This window comes from Salminus brasiliensis, chromosome 20 (genome assembly GCF_030463535.1).
Source record: "Salminus brasiliensis chromosome 20, fSalBra1.hap2, whole genome shotgun sequence".
NCBI classification, from domain to species: Eukaryota; Metazoa; Chordata; class Actinopteri; order Characiformes; family Bryconidae; genus Salminus; species Salminus brasiliensis.
Genome location: NC_132897.1, coordinates 7,644,394 through 7,664,223, shown reverse-complemented (window position 1 = coordinate 7,664,223; position 19,830 = coordinate 7,644,394). Strand labels below are relative to the sequence as shown.

At 42.3% G+C, this 19,830-nt stretch overlaps 1 protein-coding gene across 1 annotated transcript in view; it reads left to right on the top strand.

Annotated features, from left to right (window-relative positions):
• The window catches only part of whrnb (whirlin b), a 91,593-nt gene that overhangs the window by 58,271 nt on the left and 13,492 nt on the right, over positions 1-19,830 (top strand). Inside the window, exons 7-11 of the mRNA XM_072665097.1 lie at positions 9,938-10,144; positions 10,259-10,468; positions 12,492-12,566; positions 17,189-17,828; positions 19,400-19,581. Coding sequence (XP_072521198.1) covers positions 9,938-10,144; positions 10,259-10,468; positions 12,492-12,566; positions 17,189-17,828; positions 19,400-19,581 — 1,314 coding nt within the window. The remainder of the gene's footprint in view (positions 1-9,937; positions 10,145-10,258; positions 10,469-12,491; positions 12,567-17,188; positions 17,829-19,399; positions 19,582-19,830) is intronic.

Below are 19,830 nucleotides of genomic sequence, written 5' to 3'. Positions count from 1 at the left end.
ATATTGGGCTTTATTATATCATATTTTACATATAGGCATTATATGTAAAAAAGAAAAACCACTCATACCAGCGCAACACACACTAACTAAACGTTTTTTTGACACGATGTAAAGAACTAAATGAACTAAATGCACTATATGGACAAAATAACTGGGACAAAACTTCTTAATCACTAAATTCAGCTGTTTCATTCAGTCTTGTTGCTACAGATGTTTAAAATCAAGCCCCTAGTCTTGCATTAGTAAATGATAAGTGTTATTAAAAAAAAGGATTAGGAACCACAGTAACTTAGCCATGAAGTGTCAGACAACGTAGTGGAGTCACACAGTGCTTGAGAAGCCTAGTGCAGAAAAGTCTCCAATGCTCTGCTGACGCAATTACTGTTAGGTTCAGACCCGCTGGTAGAGCTGCAAAAGGGGGACCAGCTCCATATGAATGCCCATGGATTTAGAATGGAATGTTATAAAAGCTCCAGTAGGTGAATACTTTTGTCCACGTATGTTTGTTGTGCATTGTTATATGTGTGTGTGTTGGGTTAATGTGGCATGCCTCCCTTTAAGGTAAAATCACTGTAGTAGTGGAGCTTGCGTGCCGTGTTGCTGTAGTACGACAGTACTGCTGCTTTTACATTGTGAGATCACACAACCCCGCGGGCATAGCTTTTTACCCACTAAGCTGGGTAAGATCAAGGATCTTAAACCATAAAGAGGAGCGTGGACCTGGGCCCTTTTCCATTCACAATGCCTAAATCAAGCTTGACCACAATATGGATCACAGGAGATGAGATTCCTTTGTGGGTCCGTTTAGTTCACTTGTGCAAAGAAAACCATGACTGCGATCTAGAAACCGCTGAAACGGCCCAAGTAGGAAAGACACCCTCAGTGGGCTAAGGGGCCAGCATTGCCACGTGTGTAGTTGTTGTTGTTAAGCAGTGGTGATGCTTTGTGTCATATCAGGACTCTGCAGGAAAGCAGCCACTGCAGTGGTGGAGCAGTGATGAGTCAGCAGGTTCCGGGGGCTAAAGACTGGACCTAAACGAGGGGTGGAGGGGAAATTGGAGGAGAAGATGGAGGGAAGAGAGTAGAAAGGCGGGGAGGATTAATTTTTGCTCAGTGAAGTGAAAGTGTTTGGCTGAGAAGCCGTTATAGCTTCTCTGGCTGCCAGGCCCAGGACTGCGCATTGTTGGAGTAACCTTGAGGAGTTGGGCCTGTAAATTAGCCCTCTCTTGTCCTGGCAGGCTTTTATTAGGATGGAGTGAGTGCGAGGCACCTGTCATTGAACCCTGTTATCCAGCAAAGCCAAAGGGAGCAAGAATAGCAAGGTCTTTCAGAAGGGTTTTACTGATCACTTACGGTCTTGATAATCCATCAACTTCAGCTATGAAGCGCTGCAAAAAAAATGCTCAGCTGGGTTTATTTTAATGAGCGTTTAATACTTAGAGGCCTACTGTTTAAATTACATTTTCATATATTACCCTTTTCTCCAAACTGATACTGTCCCTAGCACTTGCAATACTCCCGACACTAAAGGGAAGTAAGGACTGTCTCCTTAAATCCAGAGCCAACCACTTCCCCTTTTCCAACTGCTGCCAATGCGGCATCGCTGAGGAGTCTGCATGCTCGAGGGACACCCCAGGTCCCCAGCTCCATCACAGCAGATAACAGACACCTGTGCCGGCCAACGTTGCTTAAGAGCGATGAGCAGAAAGAGCGCGGACAATTGTGCTCTTTAGGACTCTGGCAGCTGATGGCAAAGCAGCAAGGCTCGGGATTCAAGCTTGCGAATATGGCTCCTGCATTAGAGCTGCACAAAGCCAGTCGGAGCCCCTTTATTACAGTACAATTATGTTGTACTTAAAGAAGTAATTACATAATTATATAGTTATGTAATTAATTACATTTAATTGATTTGCAGCCTTTATAGACAAGAAGTACTGCACCACTTGTTTTATGTCATAGCAGTCATGCCGAAACCTTAGATTTATCATATTGGATATACACTTTGGTAATGTGTGTCACTGTTAAATGATGGTAAATAACACAGCAAACATGTATTTTTTCCTTTCCACAAATAGGATCGTAATGTTTGGGACATTATGGTCCTCACAATGTTTTTGTGAGTATTCACCGATATCTACGTATATGGAACATTATTAAGAAGAAGTGGAGAACTGGTGAGCTGACGATCGGAAACACTCATCAAGAAGGCACTATATGTATTGTATATGTATATGTATATATGCACTATACTAAATTATAATCAGAATTATGATTAAAGTAATACGTGTGAATAGCCTTATGGTTAATAAACTGAAAGAGCTGAATAACAGAAAGTATTTTAATAATACTTATTAACTGCATGTATCTAAAGGTCGGACTTTAGTTCTGGTTGGCTTAGTGTTCACACTATTTCACTTTGAACCAAAGGAAAACAAAAGTCTCAGGGATAAAAGATTCGCTAGCTTTTATGACTGCAGTAATATCTGACCGCTGCTCTACCCTGGTCTAACTGAGCCTCTGAGTTTTGCATGTCTTGTTCTTGCATGTCTGTTTGTGATATTCTTAAAGGGGGATTACTCAACTTTCAAGAAACACAACCTCTATTGGTTAAGAGGTGATGAACACAACCCTGGAACCATCTTTCTCTTTAGATCCACCTTTCCTTCCCAGCCATGAAGACAAAGCACACCTCTAAAATCTCCTTTTCAGAGAGACTTATCACCTGACCATGCTTCCCACAGACTCTACACATTATTCTTGGTACAGTGGTGGCATTTGGCAAGAGCAGTGGTGCTTGGCAAGAGGATGCTTCAAACTCCCGTGTCTGAGGGGCGGGGCGATGTTAGCATTTTACCTTGATATGCAGTGCTGCACGCTACAGCATTTCGTTTCTTTATTGTGGAACCTGTTATGAATCTGTAAACACATAGAATTGGCTAGGAAAGATAAGCGGTTTAGCTCTGAGAATAGTTGAGTGTATTCACTGTCTGATATTTCTTGATATTGAACTCCTATGAGCTTATCAGTCACTACCTGTGTTAGCTCATTAGCATCATTAGGTGCAGCTCACCAATTTGACCCTAATTTGAGGTATGATGTCAGTGTAACACATGAATGGTTAGCTACTTTTAGAGCAAATGAGATAAACATAGCATAATTCCTTTGTGTGTTCACATGCGATTGTTCCTCAGACTCATTAAACTAGTTGTTCTATAATCATTAATTCAGAGCCCATGAAGAGATGACCAAACATATTCACATCAAAATTGCCTTAGAATTTCCTTTTTTGCACACAGAGAGTGTTTCTGACTGTGTCTTTTCAGTGTAGACAACTTTGCTCTATATTGTGTTCATATTTATTGGATCTCAGTCTCCATGTTCACATTGCAGCTTTCTTACTTCTTCTAAATAACCACACTCTTCAAACAGATCAGTCAAACCAGGGTTCGCTTTAATCGAACAAAACCTGCCAAGTCTTAACACAAGAAAAGAGCTCATTATAAGAGCCTTTACAAGCTCCAGTGAGCAAGTCCATACTGTATAGCTCACCCCACTTACAAACAGCATCTTTCTGTTGACTGTGTCTGTCTGACCATGCATAGTCTTTTCCCTGAGAGACCATAAAAAAGCTCTTTAATCCTGTTGTGACGGTAGAGATATGACCATGAGTCCACTGCTGTTGTTAATGTGACCGTGGAGGTGGACTCACGTCTGACTCAGTGTTAATTTGGCCAAGGTCAAACGCACTGACGCCACCCCCCGCCAACCCCTGCGGAGGTAATGCAACAAACTGTCTTGGATTCTCTTAGAGAAAGAGCTCAATGGGCTTAAATGCAGCCTTGATCCCGAATGGAAGAGCGTGCAGAAGTCGTAGGTCTGAGAATATCAGATTTAAAGCTGTTGTTTAGTTGGAAATGATTAGAAGACATACAGATAAACATAAATTCAATAATGTATGATTTGAATGTATGAAGGCCCTTATCATGGAAAACAGCCATACAACTATAGTCCGTCTATAGAAAATAAGCTGCGAAAACAGTCATTAAATTTACTGCTTGTGAATGACAACCCTGATGAATTGGCCAATAAAAATGACTTCCATTGGCATCCATTGAACGTTAATAATAAGATGGTTTTCCTTCTTCTGTAAAGTTGCTGTTTTGGGGATGCAATATATTTTTGCTTGGCAGCAATCGTCATAAGTGGAATTCAGGAAAAAAAAAAACCACTGATCGGCCTTAACATTAACGCTGCGTCCTAATATTAAGTAGATCCCTCTTGTGCCATCACAACAGTTCTGACCATTTGAGGCATGGACTCCACAAGACCTCTGAAGGTATTCTGTAGGATCAGGTACCAATATGTTAGCAGCAGATCCTTTAAGTCCTGTAAGTTGTGAACTGGAGCCTCCATGGATCGCATAGAGGACCCAGTCATCGCTTTACCGGTTGTTCTTTCTTGGACCCCTTCTACAGATGCCACTGTAGATGAAAATAAGCAATGATTTTCATATCACCTCTCAGTGGTGCTAATGTTATGGCTGATTAATTTATAAAATGGGCTTTTGACCATTACCAAACCTCTCTGTCAAGCATTTGGAATCCAGTTCAGTTCCTCACAAAACAGCTTAGCCAGAAATCCAAACCCCATTCAATTATCTTTCAATACCTGACCTTGCTAATCAATACTTCATTAAGATATACTTCAGTAAGGAATCAGGTGTGCTGATGGTGGAATTTAACCAATCCATACATTGATGAGCTGCTTTAAGGAGACGAGGAACTGAACAAGTGTATTAACCCATCTAATGTTTATGAGAAACACTAATCTTTGTTATTTTGAGTATATATATATATATATATATATATAGAGAGAGAGAGAGAGAGAGAGAGAGATTGATTATATATATAGTGTTTACATGCAAAACAATCCATTTTCCTTTTACCCAAAAAAGTAGCTTTAAGTGGAACATTTTGGGATGAGTAACATTAATACCCTCTCTACCTTGTTCACGTGTCTTACAACAAGCCTTCACAACCTTCCACCACCCTGTCACGTCCCTTTTAACCTGGTCATCTGTCATTCCTGGCGCCACATATTACAGGGGGAACTGGCTTACTACCACAAAGCAGTAGCCACCCGATCTCCATAACTCCTCTGAATTCTCCCCCCTCTCTTCCAGGCTTCTTCGAAATCATCATAAACTAGGCATGGTCCAAACTAAGGTGGTCTAAGACTCTTGCACAGTACTATGTGTGCAGTGTGTGGGACAATCCTATAGTTCTGTCTATGTGTGTGAGGGAGCTGCAGTAGAGGTCACCACTGAGCTTAGTTATTGATTAAGGCTGGCACAGTGCCCCATGTAGGGACTGCCCCAGTGATCATGGCCATTGATCAGTGATGTGCAGGCCAGAGAGTAATGATAGGGCAGCTGGGGGCATCTGATGAGGCTTTATGGGTTAAAGTGAAGTCCAGCAGTTCAGAAGCAGTAATGCTGGATCTTTTAGAGGATCTGCAGTTTGGTTCAGTTGCAGTGGAATGTCGCTAGATCCTTAGAAATTATGTTAATGGGTTTAGTGGATTTAAATGAAAGAAATTTAATGTCTTAATAAAAAAATGAGAATATTATTCACAGCTCAGTAGAAATTCATGTAGAAATTCTATCCTGTCTATTGAATTTCGGTTAGATCTGATCTATAGGAACACTATGGACGCCCATTCCACCAGGTAGAGCAGAAACACTGCTTTTTACTTGATTTTTGACAATTGAATGTCTATTCATTGTAAGGAGGTTCCCAGTTTACTCCCTAGTGTAATTTCCAATTCCCACACAGTAGCTAAGACTCCCCAATAACACAATTCTATCAGCAGCATGTGCTTGCTCCAAGTTAAATGAAGCCAGCCAATGGTTTCTGTTCAAACTGGCAGTAATGCAACATCATTGGACAGTTGAACGCCCTTTTTATACGTCAACTAACAGAAGCATCGGGCCACACAATGCCTAGTATCGGATCAGTGCATCCCTAATTAAAATAATTACTTACTGTCTTCAAGAATTTCACTTGCTGTCTCTAAATGTTGATTTGCTATGCCGAAATAATTGTGCACTTAAAATTAACTATAATAAATATAGATATTTAAAAATATAAAAATAGTGGGAATGGGCTTTCTAATGGGCTTTCCAAAAATAATTAACACAAATTAATAACGCAATAAGTTGTGCGTTTTATGCTACGATTTCTCATTGGGTTGACTGGGAGTTCTTCTGGAATTCTATAAGGCTTGTCCAAACCTGCCAGCTGCTATAAAAGAACACACTTATGGCCTCAAAAGCACAGACAGCCCTGCTGTCATATTGATGTTGTCGCTGTAGTTCAGTGCTAGCTCTGTGTTGGTAGCACTAATATGCGCAGTAAAGTTTAACAGACTTGCTTCATCTCTTAAAAGTTAGAAAGCCTTAAATCACATTTGACTGTATTAAGCTCATTTCCTTTTTCTGCTTTATCATGGATATGCAAAAAAAAGTCTTTGCACCACTTTGTAGCCCACTAAATGTGACTGAAAGGAGAAAATGGGGGTCTTGGGAGGAGCTAAAGTGCTGTATTTGCCTTTTTTAAGGTTGTTCACTGGTGTGGCCTTAGTGTGAATCCCAAACTGTAAACTGGCAGGGAGCCTGTCAAGGACAGAAGCAGTGCACAAATGCTTATGAAGTATTGATTTTCCAATCCGGCATGTCAAATGCCCTCCTGCTCCAGCAAATCCCCATGCTCTTTTCCCTTCTCTCCCTCCCTCTTTCTCTCAGGGCTTTAACCTTGAGCACAGTGTAAATTTCATAGATTTTCCCCCTGGAGCTTTTGGAAGCATGCAGTATTGTTCATAAGACATAGGATTGTACAGCTAAACGCTGGTCATTTCAGGCAAACATTTGCCTGAAGGTGTGTGGTTCTAGCTTATATACTGCTTTCACAAATGTGAAAGGTATGATGTGAAATTTCAGACGTCTGTCTTATCGGGCCATTGCGATGTTGGGCCAGATTCATTGCCTTGAAGTGATGCTAACAGCCAGGATACACCAGGATTACGGGCCTGTTTGAGCCTCTGCATGATTTACTGTAAATCTACTGCCCTTTTTTCCCTCATGTGGTGAAAATTAGTTTTGCAATGGTTTCATGTCTTCGGTTTTGGTCTTGTTGTAGAGTGTGGAGATCGCCATGTTGGTTAGATATCTTCGAGATGGGGTGCTGCTGCATTTTCGCTCCAAAGTGTGCAAGTCCTGGTTCTCAATGACTAAATACAGACGCAAAGAGAAAAGTTTCAGTAGAGTTTGTAATTCGCCCTTTCTGAGTTGGGTGGAGGCTTTGACCTTGCTTGCTCTACGGCCCTTTGGTTGGCAGCAACAAAAAACACCTGGTTGTAGATGCGGCCAACCATGGGTACCATAGAGAACCAATAAATTCAATAAACAAACAAAATAAATTAATAAATACTATATCAATTTATTCAAAATCTTTAACGTATTGAACGTTCTACTACCCAAGAATCGTTAGTTGGGAAGGTGTGTCACTCTGCTATTCAGAAGAAAGTAATAGCACTTTCATTCTCCAGTAGAAATAGCACAAGCTGTGTGTGTGTGTGTGAGGTGGCGGATGGAGTCTAGAGTATACATCTATGTGGAAACCGAGGCTTAGGTTGCAGCTGTATTGAAATGCTGCTTAAGGCTTGGAGAGCCACTGTGTTTTAGGTGTAGCCTGATGCAGGACGGTTTCCCGCCATGAGGTCTCTCTCTCTTTGTTACTATAAATAGGTTAACCGCTCTCACTGTTGCTTTTTATAATAACAGTGGATTTGGATTGAAAGAACGAGAAAGAGAAAAAGCTCTCCTTCACTCTCTCTATCTCTTTTACACACTCTTCCTGTCCTACCGCCTGAGGCAGATTCTAATGTAGTCCTGATTAAGGAGAATGTCAAAGAGGAGAAAGGAAGAGTGGCATGTTTTTTGGGAGAGGGAAGAGAGGAAAGTAGGTTCAGGGCAGAATGAGAGAGAGTGTGCGACAGACTAAGCGAGAGAGTGAGGGAGAGTGTTACTGGCTAAGCCCTGCCGTACCCCGGGGCTTGTAGTACATTTAATATTAACCATGGCTGAGTGGAGAGGTCTCAAAACGTCAGGCCTGCACCTGCTGCTTGCCGTGTTGTATCTGTTTCCTGTGCTTTGCTGAAGCCCCCACACTGCTACTTCTCCACACATTGATCTGAACTCATAGCTATTTGATTAGACCTACAACTGTGTTTGCTGTTTTTCAGTAACTACTGCAGCAGTAGAGGTCCCTCAGAGATGTCGACCTGCCTTCCTTCTCTGCTTTTGTTCAGGGATCTGGGTTAATGGCCAGTGGTCACTGTGAACTAATTATGAGTGGGTCAGCCATGGAAAACTACCATAACATTAACTTGAGTAGCATTAACGCTAGTGTTAAAGTTAGAAGCATGGTAGAAACATAACATTAACATTAGTCTAATATAATAAAACCATGATATCCATGCCCATGCTTACCTTTAGACCCCATAGCAGCTGTAATTGCAGCATATGGCCACAATTTACTGGTGTAAATTCTGACTGAAAACAGTTGTGCTCATACAGACAGCAATAATGATGCAGCAGAAGTAAGTTAATGGTGTAAATCTGTTAAAGATTTGTTTAGCGATGTGATTCATGGTCATTTTAGTTGGTTTACTGAACTCATGGCCAAGTTGATGTTCCACTGAGCGTTAAATTATTATGAATTAATTATTGTTTCAGTGTTTAATAGTTTTATGTTGACTTACAGGGCCAGTCTATGGCCTATACACATCAACTAAACTGGTCAGCTAGCCTGCAGTCTCTGTTTTCCCCTCTCAGATCAATTAACATTTAGAAAATTGATTTGACATTTGTTAATCGATTCAGAATCGTCCATATCGGTATCAAGATTCATTTTGTAGCCTCTAGTAGACTCATCATTTTACACTGATAATAAAAACATTTATCTCTTATAATAAGTCTTACCAATGAGAAAAATCTTAGGGCTCAGACTGGTTCAGTGGCCTAATGCGCAGAGGGTTGTGAGGTCGAATCTCAAGCCATGCTGCTTTGTTATCAGCAGCACTCATCCTTTACCTCATCACTCTTAAAGGAATGACCACACCGGCACAGGCATCTGTTAACTGGTGCGGCAGAGTTGGGGACCTGGTGCTTTTCTCCAAGTGCGTCGGCTGCCTGGCAAAGTCACATTGGCAGCAGTTTGAACATAGGGGGTGGCTGGCTTCACATGTATCGGGGGGGAACATGAAATCTCGGTTTTCCACTCTCAGGCTTGACTTAGCCTCTTAGGTACACTGACTAAACCAGTAAGTGGGGATGCACCCGGTCTCCTCTCACTGTTTGTTGTTTAGCAGTGAAAATAGAAGCAAAATAAACTTGCATTTAATCTGAACCAGAGCTCCAATATCTAGTATGTCTGGCATCCTCATTGATCCACACTCGCCTTTGACATAGATATCAGCTCTAAAGTCAAGAGAACATTTTTTTATCTCTGTAATAATGCATGCCTTCCCTTATCCTAGCTGATGTAAAACACTTACACATGTATTTTTAATTGAACTCTTTGATGGCTAATTTCAGCCTTCTCCGAATTCATTTAGCATAGTAGCTCCTAAATTATGGACCTCTCTCTCTCAGTGTATATGGGATGCTTCCTCTCTATCCTTATTTAAACCGCTTATAAAGACTAATAGCCTTTTTGTATATTATTAATAATAATATTAGTTGTATAATATGCTTTATTATTGTTTTTTTTTTACCAGGTTGAGTGATTTCCTATGTTTGTCACTTCAGTATTTGACAGACATGACAAAATACATCAAAATCACCCGTTTCTGAATTTCTCTTCCCTCTCCTCTGTAGCCGGTGTGCTGTAAGGGTGTGGCGGGCCCACCTCTGGCACCAGCGCTGGTGGGAGCGCGGAGCTCTCTGGAGGAACAGGCTTATCTGCTGCTAACTGAAGCCGAGAGACAGACCATGAGCTACTACATACAGGAGTACCAGCACGGCCATATCGGAGTGGAGCCTCTCGCCATGGCTTTGTTCGAGCTCTTTAACACACATGCCAAGGTCAGTCTAGCTCTGAAGATGGAGCCGTTGGCAAGGCTGGAGGGATGGGTTGATTGGGTTGTCATTGAGACTTTCTGCAAATGTGCAAAAACTCATTTCTTGTGTTTCCTCCAGCTCACCCTGCTGGCCGAGGTGCGCACGCTCATCGCTGTGCAGGATCTGGAGCGCTTTGATGGGCAGGTGCTGCACCGTGAGATGGAGGCATGGAGGGCAAGGCATGGAGGCCTTGGCCTTCTGCACCCGGACTCCATCTGCATCTCTCACCCCGAGAGCCATGGACTGTCTGCCTGCCAACTGACTGCTTCAGCCACAGGCTATGCTAAGGCAAGTGTGTGTTTGTGTGTGTGTTTGCTCAGTCAACCATGTCTATATAGGTCTGCCAAGGCTTTGGCTGATTCTCTCTCAGTTTGGGTTTATTTTTGGCGGTGTGTGTGTGTGTGGCTCCACTAGGTATTTATGCCCTTTTACCTGATTGGTTGACTTGTTAACCTCATAGGCCCCTGTTGCCGATACACCTGACATTAAAATGTGTCCCGTACATGGATGCTGCCTGTATACACTTGTTCAAATCTAGTGGTCATGATCAGAGGTTGCTGCTTGTACAGTTTGAAAGATTGTTGGAGCCACAAAGGGTTCTTGGGGCGATGAGAGAACAAGCATAGTTGGTTTCATAAAGAACCATTTTTAGAAAAAGAGATGTGTGTGAAGCACATTTTTAAAAGTTTATAAAAAATGTCCATGTAAAGGTTCTTTACCAGCTCAAAGCTTTTATAAAAATGGTTCTTTATGAAACCATAAGCAGTTCCTCCATGGCATCACTCAAGAGAATCCCTTGCAACACCTTTATTTTTGAGATTGCAGTGTGATCTGTCTGTAATCTGAACCAATAACTAGACAAACTGCCTGACATGCTTTTCTCTTAAGCTGGACACAACTATCAAGATGTTTTCAGCTGCGTTCTGATTGGTTTTCTTGCAGCAGGTTTTATCAGTCCCATGGGAAACTCATCATTACAAGCAGTTGCATGATCTGCAGGTCTGAGACTGAGCCCTTCAGAGAGTAACAGTCACTACATTAGGGGAAAAAGTTTGGGAAGTCCACGGCATCACAGATTGACCTATCTAAGAAGATCATTTTTGGCCACATGACAAAAAGTACCATCTGACGATGGTGCCCTCAAATTCCTCCTGTCGTTGCAGCCGAGAAACTCACATGGGTGGATCCTTCGCCAGCCAGCTTATCCCAAGATTCATTGCGTGCCAATTGCAGTCTTCAAGGTTGCTAGGTGACAGTAGCGGGGTTTCGTGTCGCAACAGTAAGGGCAGAAAAACTGCATTACTGTTAGGCCTTCCTTAAAAGTAAGCAGCAACAGAATTAGGACACAGCTAAAGACATCCACAATCTGCGCAGTCTGTGCAGTGAACCAATACATACTAGTGAGCACTCAAACACAGTGAGACCGTGAGTACACATGCCCGGGGCAGTGGGCAGCCTTAGCGGTGGCGCATGAGAGCCTACAGCTCCATCATCAGTAACCCAGTGCATTAAGCACTAAGCCACCACTGCCCAGCGTCACTAGAAATGAACAGTGCATTGTGGGAGATAACCGTGACCTCAAAAATCAGGCAGATTCCACTTTACGCTTCGGACTGATCATCATGGATGTGTGGTTACTCTGATAGGAGCATCCTGATTGGATATTAAAAGCAAGTATAAACAGGATATACTCATATAGAGGTGCTGTTTGAAGCCCTGTCTTCTTTGTGTTGGACGCTCTTGCTGGCTGACACTAGTCTTTATTGCATGTTGTAAAATCTGACCTCACATCAAGCAGTAATTGGGCTTAATTTATAGCTCCTCCATTTCATTGCTCGGGGAGTTAATTAGTGTATTTAACAGTGTTTGATTTTGTCAACACAAACACCAGCTACAAGGTAGAGGTGTAGTGATTCATGCAAGGCAGTCATATTTTGAGTCGATCTGGTGATTTCTTGATTAAGCAAAACAGAAATTCTTCAATTCAAAGCCAGAAATTCTGTTTATTAAAACTTTCAAGATTATAGAAGAACAAGGTTTTCCAACCTCTCAATCCAACAATACAATAATACCATATGATACAGTAGGATACACTATACTGTTCAGATTGAGGTGTGCATTGATCAGTGCTGACTGTATAACATCACAGCAGAGACGTGCCTTCCTTATATGCGTAATGACAGTTAAAACAACATGGCTACTTGTACAGATATTGAGATTCTAGCCCTAATAATCCTTGGTATCGGATGGAAAAATAAAATGTGTGACTTTTCTCATCTTTTGTTGAAGTTTATGGTTTGTGTTGTTGCAGAACGAGAGCCGGATGGATGTAAGCATGGGGTCAGGACTTGCTGGGTCTCTGAATCCTCTACCTGATATTGCATTGGTGAGTATCACCATGCAAGAGAGAGAGAGGGAGGGGTGGTAGTCAGTTAATCCTGGTATCGCTGAGAAAGCACATGCTAAAATAGTAGGTCTGCTCGTCCTGTATTCCGTTTCCTTGGCACGTAACTATCTCTGATTCATTATCTGCAGGCTAGATGATCAATTACCATTGCCGGAGAGGGAGGCCACAGTGTTTATAAATCTACACTACAGTAATTCCTTTAATTGTATTAACAGTAATAGAGTGCTGGTCTAAACCAGTTCAAACACTACACACAGCGACGCAGACGGAGGCAACCAAGGAGCTAGAAGCAAGTGCAGGCTCTATTATGACCAGTGTCGACAAGAGAGCCAAAACCAAAAAAACAAGAAAGGCATTAGAAAGTAAACAAGCAACTAAACAGAGTTAGTAACTTAATATAGGTAGATGGCAAAATCCTGCACCCAACAACTGGGGCTACACAAGGAGCCCAGCCCCATCCATTCCCTTCCCCTATACTCTACATCACACGCTCGATCAGGTGGGCACCTCTCTTCCGGTGTTGCTCTGGCCGTTTATGGTCCAATCAGCAACACATCATCATTACACCTATCATTTTACCTGAATTGGGACACAGCTAAAGACATCCACAGTCACCATTGATGTTTTACACAGATGGAATTTGACATCCGCCGAACAAAGACATACTAGTAAGCACAGACAAACACAGTGAGACAGTGGACACACATGCCCAGAGCAGTGGTGCTTGAGGAAGCAAAGAGGGTCAAGGGCCCAACAGTGGCAGCTTAGCGAACCCGGCTATTGAACCCACTACCCTGTCATTAGTAACCCTGTGCTTTAAACAGCACCCCCTAGGAGTTTAATGCCCTGTCTGCTTTAACTGTTGTATTATTTATTTAACTGTTTTTTTAAATATATTTTTTAATGTATTTAATTAATTAGTATGTTTAATAGTGTTTGATGCCGTCAACACAAACACCAGCTAAAGGTAGAGATGTAGTGATACACACAAGTAATATTTTGAGTTGATCCTGTGAATTCTTGATTAAACAAAGCAAAAAAAAAAAAAAGCCCAAAATAATAATTAAGGTTGCTGTGGCTGTTTATGATCCGATCAGCAACATTTACCATTAAGTGAACTAATACACAAACACAAGAAGACCCTACACCTAACAGTCAAGCTTGCTGTGGCCGGTAAACAGTCCTACGGTACGTCCCAAATGGCAACATTACACCTGGACTGCAGAACAAAAAGACAACGAAGACAAAGAACCTCAAGAACAAGAAACTAGTTACAGTCATTGGGGTTTACATAAGACACAGGAGTGTGGGGGAAAAGGACACCAAGCAGTGGTAGAACCCTTCTTTACAGCACTAAATTATCAGGCTAAACCAATTCAAAGCCTTTTTACCTGCTAATTTAATTCAGTATTTAATACTGAACCTCACTGCTTGCTGTCTAATGTTTTATTTTAGGAGAGTTCACTTATTAGCCCTCTTGTTGTTAGTGTACATGTTCTGTACATGGATATTATGGAAACCGTAGAGCAGCAATTACATGACTTCATTTCATAATGTGATGACATTTTGAAATGAAATGTCACCCTCTAAAAGCAGAGAAATGCCAGGATGTTTTTTTCCTTAGGCTATCGTGGCCTTCTGCAATTATATTCTCCCTTTTAAGCCCCAGTCAGGAGTCAGTGCTGCTGGCAGACGCTTTCTAGTAAAAACAGCACATTCACTGAAATGTAGAATACCAGCATCCCCATGTTCCAAAACTAATGTGTCAGGGGTCTGTGGTGCTTTTACTTCAAGCACCTTAAGGTCGGTGGTGACCCGGGACATCATTAGCAGTCTCTGCTGTGGCCTCTTTTCTGTGAATATTATTGCATTCATTTAGTCAATTATAGAAAGATAGTTTTTGTAAAGATTAGGGATGTCCCGATCAGGTTATTTTACCCCCCAATCCAGTATCAGCCGATACCAGTCCGATCTTGTTAATAATCCAGCCCCACAGTACAGCTGTTGATTAATTTGTTCAGTAAAATGCCTTTGTTTTCAGTATCAGTTTCTATAATGAGACATTCTGGATTGATTGATTTAGTTTAGTCGAGACCTTTCTTAAAATGTTTTATAATATCTTATAATCCAGACTGACTCTCCTCCCTGACTAATCAGCTCCCAGCTCCTTTACAATACTGCAGTCTAATCACTTCCTGTGTGTGTGTGTGTAGTGGTACACACTCTAGACTGATAACTGTAGTTGGTCTACTGGTGTGAAATGGCTGGTTTATAGTGGGTAAATGTGCTGTGATTTGAGTTTCTATAGTGTGTGTCTGTGTGTGTTTTATCATAAAGGTTCAGATATTATGGCCACCGTAAAATAGCTCCACACTACAGACAATTAACTCTTATTTATCTTCTGAGAACGTCTGCACTGCTGTGGGCTGTAAATAATGCCCATTAATGGAGTCTTGAGGATGCCTAATGGCGCTCTGAACACCGTGCTCAAAACAAAGACTCAGAACTGAATTAAAATGGTCTATACCTGATCAGTTAAAATATGCCTGGATTGGCTCAGATCTTGACCCACTAGATCAGATCAGGACATCTCTAGTTAAGATATCAGTGGCCCACTGAGACTGAAGTGACTTGAGGTACAGTACGACCATCATCCTCTACCAAAGTAATGGTAAACTTTCACTATCTATCTCTCTCTCTCTCTCACACACACACACACACACACTTTAAATGTCTTAATTACAGTTTCTGCAAATAATTAATAAGCAGATGTCCCAATGATTTTGCCTAGTGTATCTAGTGTATATTATACCAATAGTTGACTACATTCTCATTTAGTTTAGAATAATATACAGCTCCATTATTAACAGGGATGCACCGATCTGACCTTTTCTGTTCCGATACGATACATACAACTTTGCATATCGGTAGAAACCCAATCCAATGCCATTTTTGAAGTAACAACCCTAATACCTCACCATGTGGGAGAGACTTCAGGCATCAGGATTGACTTCAATATGACTTTACTAACTTGACCTGTATTACTGTTTGACACTAAAATAAATCATTGTGCTGGACTTTAGCACAGTGGTGTCTGGGCTCTTTTATTCTGAAATGTGAAGTCTGTGGGACCAAAGGGGAACCAGCAGCATCTCCCTTCTCAGTTTAGCATTCATAAATAACTATTATGGGATGTTTAGTTAGCAGACCCAAGTGCAGAGAAGGAAACCTGCGAGAACAGGTCTTATGAAGTAATGGAAGTAATTTGACTGTAGTTAGAACCAGCAACCCTGGCAGTAGAGGTCAAAGACCTTACCACTGCACCACCAGCAAGCACAGGCAGTGAGTGGAATTGCACCCCTTAGAATAATGAAACTAAAAAGGCAGGAAAACCAAACAAAGGAGATGCCAAAATGGTGTAACTCAGACGAAGGACAGCTAGCACTGACATAACTAAAGGAAATTAAATAAGTGCCCTCTCCCTCTTTTACCCACTCTGGAGCTGATTACTGATGCAGCTCTTTAAGTGAATGAATCTGAAAGCCAGAATCTGCTGTACTAGAGCCTTAGCCTACTGGTAGTCCAGCTATTGACCCCTTGACCCCTCTTTTGAGTTCTGAGTTGAGATCTTGTTTGGTTTCCTGATCAGCTCTTGCTTCGCTTTCTTTTCACTCCTTTCTTTTCTCAACTCTTTCACCTCTGTGAACCGTACCAGTCACCCCTCTACAAAGGTGTGACAGAGAGGTGCTGTTTCCCCACAACAGTCTTAAATGCAGTGACAACCAGGTGTGTCTGGTTGGCACTGATTGCCTCTAGGTGTTCTGGGAATTGGAGTTGCTTTGGGTAACAGTGCCTCACCACCGTTGCCCTCTGCTGGTAGGCGGCAGCACAGACAGACCCCTTACAATAACAGCCATTACAGGGAATATATTGCATATTATGCAAGTAAACAACAGACGTTTCACAAACTCTGCTGACCCTGATCACTTTACTTACACTCTATTTACACTCACTACACTGAGGCAGAGACTGGAGGACATGGGCAGACTGGTACACAGACTAGAGTGGATTTTAGTTTTTCCAAGCTGGATTAATTGCTGATAGTTGCTGACAGGTCCAGGGCTATGATATGTGTATCATGTCTGTAGGTTATTCTGATCCTGGGTTATGAAGCCTAGAATACCAGCAGTGTGTGAATTGGGTTCAATGAATGGATCGGCCTAATTATCTGATACCCGTTCAAGCTTATTTTGTTAGTATCGGGATCAATTTCTAGTCCCAGTATTGGCTCAGTGCATCCCTAATTTTTAACCATAATTTTTTCCTACTTATTATTTGAAATACGTGGAATTGCACAGTACATAAATATTCAATCATTTTCTATATGTTTACGTAACTAAATTGCTTTTAGATATTAAAGCTGATTTGATTAGACTGATTAGAAATTTCGGAACAGTGATTTCAAGCCTAAGCACGGTGGTGCATGCTCAAACTAAGCATTAATGCAAAGCTTTAAGGGTTTCTGAGAGCAGCTTTAATTGCTTGGTTCAGAATTAGCCTGAGATAATGTGTGGTTACCCTGTGCTCTTGTACTGTTTCAGGACGAGGTGCAGTCCTCATCAGAGTCGCCCCCTAATTTCAGACCTCCTCCTCCCCCTGGTCCTGCAGCCATCAGACACGGCAGTCCCAAAGGCCAGATTAAACGGCCCTCGTCTAAGCTGTCCCACACCAACCTGCTCTTCTCCACCCCCTGCAGGGTGCACCAGGACAACAACCACCCTCAGAACCATGTGCACCCACACACACACTCGCCTTCTTCAGTCCACACTTCCCCGTGCACCATCCACCACACCTCCTCACCCTGCTCCATCCATGCCTCTCCTCCCCCCTGTTCCCTCCACCACTCCTCTCCATGCTCCGTTCACCGCAATTCCAGCCCCCCAGTCGGACCCCCCGCCAAAGACCTGGTCCAGTTTCTCATGAGCCGGCAAGCGGCTGTGCTGTCCCCACACCCGGAGTCCCCCAGCCAGTCTCGAGCAGGCACTCCGACCCCAAGCCTGTCTCCTCGCTCCTCACCGTCTCTCTCGCCTTCGCTGCTGATGCCTGTTCCGCCCCCCTGCAGCCCAGAGAAGCTAGAGATCCCCAGCAACGCACCATCTCCAAGCCCAGGCACATCCCAGGTCCATAGACTGAACCCAGAGCCAGAGGCAGGGGAGGAGCGGCCACAGCCACAACCACGAGGTGAGATTAGCCTCAAATAGACCCTAAAGCATAAGTGACCAAACATGGTCACTAAAGCTTTAAAGGGCTCATATCTTACATTACACAAGTACAAAAACTAAATTAGGAAGTTTGTATGATTTGTTACTGTTCTTTTAAGACTAATATGTAAATTACCTCTGTTCTAATTGGTAGATTAAAATCAGTTTAGACTTTAAAACAATCTAAGGTAAAAATAAACAGAACACAGAGTTAAAGCAGCAGTATACAAGAATTGGCATGTCTTGCTCCTGGGCTCCCCCTAGAGTCAGGAAGTATAATGAGCCTCCACTAAAGGAAATGCTTTTCACATGCATCTCCTAGAGTAAGTGAAAGAAGCATGTGGACTGAGGCGGCAGAGTATTAATACAGTATTTTACATGAATATGGTTACTCAGCATTCTACCATTTTTGCGATTATTATCCTGCCCACTTCCCTAGAGTTGCGTAGTGCAGTTTCTGGCATGTTAAGCTGGGTGTATCAACGATATCAGTACTATTCTCCCTATTACAGTCAATGGAGCATTCACATGATTTAAAAGCAGTTACTTTAAAGTGGAAATGTTACATAATGCTGCTTTAACCCCTTTTACCTCTATTGTCCCTCATAATCTGCCAGACGTGTGGTATGACGTGTATGAGGTGTCTAATTTCTGTTCTGTTAATCTTGTACGCAGACAAATAAGCTCATTCACCCATGTTCATTTAGGAGGTCCACAGGAATGTGCTGCGGTGTTTAACCTGCTAGCCAACTTATCTAAGCCTAGCTATCTGGCTACGGGTCCAAACACAACATAAACTGTGGCATTTTAGTCACTCCAACACTACTGGCTCGACCTTGCTCCCTGAGCCATTAGTTTTTAGTGTTAACACTTGTGTTTTTAGTGCAGAGGTTAGTGAGAATAGCAGGTAATAGGTGTACTGAGTGGCAGCCGAGCTAGCTAATCAAAGGTCAGCTTAGTAAGAGGGCTACAGAACCAACACTTTAATTTCAGCTAATTCCATCCTTTTAACACCAGCTGCTCAATCTGAGTCATTACTGTCTAGACATTAAGTGGGGGTTCAGTCAGCCTAACTAAGCCAATGTAAACCATCTTCTCTGTCCTGATTCAGGGCAGTTTGGTTTATGTAATTGTTGTCAGACTGACATTTTAACATTTGATTGGCTTTTACTTGAAGATACAGAGAAATTGACCAGCTTCCAGAAGAAATTTAGCACCCAACAGGGTCAAGGATTGAGGGAAAAGGGTCAACTTTACTCACTTAAGTAATGTATGTGTGTGTGTGTGTGAGAGAGAGAGAGAGAGAGAGACTTTGTCTATTTATTTATGTTTGTGTGTTGATTTGTTTCTATATTCATATACGTGTGTGGGAGTACATGGTGGGATTGTGCTTTCATGTCTTTGAAGCCGAAGGGCATTTAATCTATTTTATAAGCTACACCTACAACTACAGTGTTATCTCTGTATCTCCATCTCTGAACTTAAAAGCATCTAGTGAAAACTGTAAATGTGTGTGTGTGTGTGTGTGTGTGTGTGTTTCTGTGTTTTCAGGCACCACCCTCTCTCAACTGTCAGACAGTGGGCAGACCCTGAGTGAGGACAGTGGAGTGGACATTGCAGAGGCAGGGGGGTTGAGTAAGGATAGCAGTCCCCGGCCTGGGAAACCTTCACCTCAGCAGGCCTCAGGAAACCTGCGGGGGACAGAGGGACCCGCACAGCCCTCCAGTCAGCAGGTAACCAGGACTGAGTCAGGCAAGCCTTACAGGACAGATCTTCTTTAGGCCATTATATGATCTTAATGATTCTACAGCTGGGTGTGATGGTTTTTTTGTGATACTTGCTTTTTGGAATTACACAGCAAATGCTGGCAATACACAGCTAGTGTTAAATCCACACAGTGAGTGTTTACACTGCATCTTTTTAATACAGTGAGTGTTGAGTCAACACTGTCAAATTTGCTGTGTACAATCAAAATGAAGAAG